The sequence below is a fragment of the Lactuca sativa genome, chromosome 2, assembly GCF_002870075.4.
Source record: "Lactuca sativa cultivar Salinas chromosome 2, Lsat_Salinas_v11, whole genome shotgun sequence".
Taxonomy (NCBI): Eukaryota; Viridiplantae; Streptophyta; class Magnoliopsida; order Asterales; family Asteraceae; genus Lactuca; species Lactuca sativa.
This window is the reverse complement of record NC_056624.2, coordinates 8,954,928-8,960,911: the sequence shown is the minus strand read 5'-3', so window position 1 is coordinate 8,960,911 and position 5,984 is coordinate 8,954,928. Positions and strand designations below refer to the sequence as shown.

Here is a 5,984-nt window from a genome sequence, read left to right as displayed (position 1 = left end):
GAGTCACTTGCAAACATTTCAAAAATTACATCATTTTGTCATCTATTTATAAAAATTGTTCAATCCACCCCACACTCTGACCATGCGTACCCTTAAGTAAACATTTTTGATGAATTAGAAGAGTTAAAAAGAAAAGACCTAAGAAAATCAAAACAAAAACGAGAAAGATAAAAGAAAGCAAACTCTCATAACGGGTTGCCTCCCGTCAAGCGCTTCTTTTTTGAGGAGTCTTTAGCTGGACTCCCTCCCATCTACGTTCCTTCACTTTCCTGCATCGGGAATGCACGCCTAATCTTTTGCGGTTTATACTTCGTCTTGTAGGCGTGTATCTTCCTCTTATATGCCCGTCTCAATTCTTCTTTCTTTTCCCTTGTGGCATCTTCTTCAATTGCATGTGTGTTCCGTTTCCCAACCTTCTTTTTCCTCACCCCACTCTTTGGCACCTTCTTTTGTACTTCCCCTTCCTTTAAGGTAATTACTTCATAATTGGAAAAGACTCGGGCTCGAGGTTTGGTTGCATGTGACTCAATGAACGAGTTATTTGTATCATCATTCCCAGCCTTTGCATTCTCATCTTCCCCTAAGCTTGCCTCCTCATCAAGTCGCATTTCTTCATCTCCTTGTATCACCGTGTCAAGAGATGCTACTTGAGCATTTTGGAATTCACAATACGTCTTAACAATTATGCCTTCTGCTGCTGGATCTTCTAAAGAATTAGGAAAAATCTTCATGTCAAAATCAGGCAAAGGACTGGTAACAAGCAAATTAAGGTAATCCGAATTGCTGAAATTTTCGACTGGACTCGTCGAGTCTGTCGATGCGACTCAGCGAGTCGATGCACATTCCTCACTTTCCATCGATTTTTCTGAATCAGTTCCCTTCAATAGCTTCTCTATCTCCTCTAAGTCTTTCTCAGCATCACCATTTCCTCCAGAAGATAGTACAAATTTATTTGGATCTTCTTTTTGTAAGAGTGCAAGTTCTTTTTGTAGTATTTCATCATCCAAATCAATGGAGGAAATTTCTTCTTCTCTTGTTTCTTCTTGCTTAACCTCTTGTATAGCCTTAAACACTGTTGATTCATCTCCTACCCTTAATGTTAGTGTGGACTCGCATACATCTATCAATGCACATGCGGTATTCAAAAATGATCTTCCCAAAATAATTGGAATTTTGGGGTCTTCTTCCATGTCAAGCACTATAAAATCCACGGGGAATACAAATTTGTCCACTTTTATGAGAAGATCTTCACAAACACCTCTCGGACGAATGATTATCTTGTCCGCTAGATGGATCTTCATATTAATAGGCTTTGGCTCCGGTAGATTCAACTTCTTGAAGAAAGAAAAAGGAATTATGTTAATACTTGCACCCGAATCGGTCAATGCTTGAGTAGCAAGTATATTTCCAAACTGACAAGGAGTCGAGATGCTTCCCAGATCACCCTTCTTTTCTGGTAGCTCATCTAATACTAACTTCGCTACTTCAGCTATATCCTTTCTAGCAGCAAAAAGACCCTTAAGCAAGTTTAAATATTTAGGTGTTTGAAGCATCGTTTCAACAAATGGTATGTTGACTTGAAGGGCTTTAACATGTTCCATGAAAGTTCTGTACGCTTTAACCCTTTCATCAGGCATGGCTCGAATTGGAAATGGCAAAGGTGGCCTATAAGTCTTTAAGTAAATAGCATTTTTGTCTTCAGACCTTGGACTCGTCGAGTCCGTTAGAGGGACTCGACGAGTCATGTCGGGTTTAGCTGAACTCGACCCTTCTGTCTTTTCTGCAGGCACCTCAGTTGAGACCTTCTGTGTAGGGGTCAGAGGAGTGAAAATTTCCCCAAAACTAGATGTTATAGCATTCACATTCTCCATCCTCGGATTATTCTCAGTTTTACTTGGAAGTTCACCCGGTCTTCTCTCGTTCACTTGGTGTGCCAATTGCCCAAGTCGTTTTTCAGTGTTGAGAATAGATGCTTGCTGATTCCTAAGTATTGTTCTGGTCTCTTGTATTGCAGCATCATGATCATTGTGTCTTTTCTCGGATGTGACTATAAATCTCGTGAACATCTCTAAACATCTTGAATGTTTAGAGAACTCTTCAATTAATTCTTTGATCACTGGGGGTGGCTTCTTTGTGAGCGGGCCTTGCGAGCCACGTAATTGCCTTGTTGTGACATTGACTCCGTCATAGAAGATGGAGACTTCTTGTTGGCTATTAAGGTCATGGTGTGGGCAATTCCTTAGTAGGCTCTTGTACCTCTCCCAAGCTTCATATAGTGACTCTCCAGCTTGTTGTTCAAAGTTAGCAATGGCCTTCTTCAATTTGGCTATTTTAGAAGGTGGGAAAAAGTGGTCAATAAATTCTTCCTTCATCTAAGCCCATGTGGTGACCGACCCGAGAGGGAGTGACATGAGCCAATCTTTTGAAGCACCCTTGAATGTAACTGGAAGCATGCAAAGTAGTTGGGTCTCGCGAGGCACATTTGGAACATTAAAGTAATCAACTACATCATTGACTTCATCCAAGTGCTTGTAAGCATCTTCATGGTCTTTTCCATAGAAAGGAATCTCCTTTAGTTGAGCGAGTATGTGGCCCTTTAGTTCGAAAGTAGCAATAGCGGGAATTGCAGGTTGCACAAGTCCCGGGCCGGTATCATCACGCATCCTCTTCTTCCATTCCCCCATACGGACTTCATCAATGTTAGCCATGATAATGGTTAATTCGTCGTCGAAGTCGGATTCGTGCCTGAAAGTGAGGTCTTCTTCTCCTTCAGTTTCGTACTCGGTGTCTTCTTTAATCGGGTCTTCGATTGCTAATGAGGTGCTAGATGCTCCTGATTTTCCATTCTTCTTCTTGCTAAAAACGGACTTTAGATTCTTCAGTGGCGAGTTCTTTGAAGAAACGGATTTTCCTTTGTTCTTCCTTAGGGCGGACTCCGGGTCTTCGAGTGGAAGGACCAAAGGTGTATCAGATCCTCGGGTCATGAAACAACTTCAAATAAAACAAAAAACACATAAAAAGAACAAAAATAAAATAAAAACTAAAACTGTGAACAGCGATGGACTCGCCGAGTCGTTTCGAGTGCACTCAGCGAGTTCAAGGCAAAAACAGAAAAGTTTGACAGATTTAAAATAAAACGATTAAAATCCAATAAATACTAAAACCTAAGCTACTTACTAAATTACCTAAGAATTAACTTTGTGTAAGATAAATCTCACATAAAGGATCAATAAAAATAGAATTTAGTGCTAATTTAGAACCGTTCCCCAGCAACGGCGCCAAAAACTTGATGTGTGTAAAATGCACTGGTTTTAATCCTACTTTTAATTATAAAATAAACACACAAAGGCAGTGGACCTATCAATTGTGGTAAAGCTAAATAAGTAGGGTATCGAACACAGGGAACGGAGAATTAAAACTAAAAACTAATTTTATCTAAAATTAAGTAATAAAAAGAGGTTTTCTCTAGTTTTACAACACTAGAAACTTACCAACTAATACTTAAACTAATTAACTAAAAACTAGATAAGCAAAGATTCAACTAAATTCAATTACGAAGGGAACTTCTGTTTAGTTTAACTCAATTGATCCTATGGTTGATATTATGGCAATAGTGCAATGGATTGATTCTTCTATTGGCTACCGATTCAAGTGACTAGATTCACATTCGCAGCACTAATCCTTAGAGAACAAACTAACTCAAACAGTGGCCAGTTATCTAATTTAATTCAATTCACTAGGTTATTTATTCGGGTTAATTTAGACTTGTAATGGTTAACTAATTTGGTCCTTTAATTAACCTCTTGTTGATGGTCATCACACAAGCTCACACATGAATTTACCTATTTTTCTATTAATTCTAGTTTCACAGTCGCTAATCCTAGTCATATAATAAAGTGGTCACATAAATTATATGAGGTAACAATTAAGAGATGTTCAAGCAGCTTAAGTATCTTCCTATTAACAGAAAAATATTTGTCATTCACACATAAGGTTCTTTAACAAGCTAGGATTAACAAAATCACCAATATCAAATCAATCCTACCATTTATCAAACCATAGTCTCAATATTGTCTCCCCAAACAGAAGTTAAAAGGTTTTAGCTCATGATTGAGGTAATTGACAACACAAAAACGAAATCTAAAAGTCTAAACATGATGAAGAACAATAGATTAAAGTAAGAATGATGTAAATTTGCCTCAAATCTTCTTCGGGATTAGGTTTAGGGTTGTATCTTCGTTCTCCAGATCTCTCCTGACTCTAATTCACAGCTTGCTTCTCCCCAATGGTTCCAGAATTCTCTGTGTCGATCTGAGCAGTCGTTTTTATAGATTTGCACCGACTCGCCGAGTCCATGACTGACTCGTCGAGTCTATCACTTAATTCCCGTGCACGGTAAGTCAGAGAGTCCTTATCTTCTCGATTCTTCGATGCGACTTGCCGAGTACCTTGTATTTTTAGCATTTTTCTTCTTTGTTCAACTCCCGAGCTCCCAACCGCTTCTCCTGCTTCCTTTTGCTTCCGAGCTTTGCTTTTGAACTGAAAACACAATTCAAACACTTTTAAGTATCTTTTGTCCATGATGTGCAATAAATTAGCTAATAAATGATAAAAAAATCTATACTTAATATAAGGCTAAATATGCAAATATCACTTACAACACTCTACCACTATCTGGCTACTAGTGAATGCTACGGCTACACCCGCAGGCTTACAACACTCTAACACTATCTGGCTGATAATGAATGCTATGGCTACCCCCGTAATCTTACAACACTTTCCATACTGGATCGAACACGCACTCGACCTAACACACACAACCGAAATTGAATCCTAACTGGAGCTCCACCCTGGTTCCCAAAACCTGCTGTCTGAGAGTCTTGAAGGCTGCCTGCTGCCCAGGAAACTCTAAATCTCAATTGGAGACCTCGGAATCTCCCACTGCATCACAACCTCTATCTTGGCTGGATCGGCCAGAATACCCCTCTGGTTGACAAGGTGCCCAAGATATTGCACATCGCGTAACCAGAACTCACATTTAGAGAACATGGAAAAAAGTCTCTCCCCCACTTAGATTCGGCTAAGTCTTCACGGCTTGTGAGAATTGAAGGATTCCCAGTCCTTCTCGCTTTCTAATATCCCACTGATGAATACTTGTGCTTACTAATGCTAGCGATCAATCACCTGTTATACCTTGAGATCGTTCATCCTCGAAATCTTGATGAGTACTCTTGAAATCTAGTCCATTCTGACACGTCAATCCACCTCACATGTTGAAAACTGGAGGACTTAATCTTTATTCTGGCTGACGAATCCTCGTTCCGCTTCCAATCTTTCAGCATTACTGAACACAATTCGGATACACCCGTATGAAAGTACAATTCTCTAGAACATCCAATGTCCGACACTAATGCATCTAACACCCGCTACTGACACCACCATCTTCATGCTACCAATCCTTTCCTAGCAATGGTGGTGTCTTACACTCCAAAGTTCCTTCTTAGACAACTGTCAGCCATAACTACACAATGATAGAACTACTAAACTCTATCTTCTCTGGAGAACTATCGTTCTAACCCTAACTTGATATTCTCTGAATAATACTCCTGCACAGATCCCGAAAAGATCTGGGATGAGAACAGTACACGCAGAATCCACTCCGCAAGATACAACCCTCTGTAGGTTCATCAAGACCTCCGACATGCAAATTGGCATATAACAATCCTTGAAAACCCAAAAAGTAGCAGAAAACCAACCTGATATCTGACTTGTCCAAACTCACTCACAATTCCAAAGCGATACTGATTCCCGAAATCCATCTAGTATCAGAACAAGATGACATTCCCGCAACATCTGACGAAATCGTGATCTCGATGATAGGAACCAACTATAGAATCTTCCCTCCCAAAGGATTCTAAGGGTCCATCGACCTTGGGTTTCAAATGAACCCCTAACTTCCTCGCAACAAATCGGGCCCAAAAGCC

The 5,984-nt window shown here is 39.9% G+C and overlaps 1 protein-coding gene and 1 non-coding gene across 2 annotated transcripts; one reads left to right on the top strand and one right to left on the bottom strand.

The window, feature by feature from the left end:
- Positions 1–824: 824 nt before the first annotated feature.
- Positions 825–2,066, bottom strand: LOC111905549 (uncharacterized). Its single transcript, XM_023901235.1, has one exon. The coding sequence runs from the start codon at positions 2,064–2,066 to the stop codon at positions 825–827; it is 1,242 nt and encodes a 413-aa protein (XP_023757003.1).
- A 151-nt stretch (positions 2,067–2,217) lies between these two features.
- LOC111905561 (small nucleolar RNA R71) lies at positions 2,218–2,324 on the top strand. The gene has a single exon (XR_002854933.1). It is a non-coding gene; the product is annotated as a small nucleolar RNA R71 (small nucleolar RNA).
- The last annotated feature ends 3,660 nt before the right edge of the window (positions 2,325–5,984 follow it).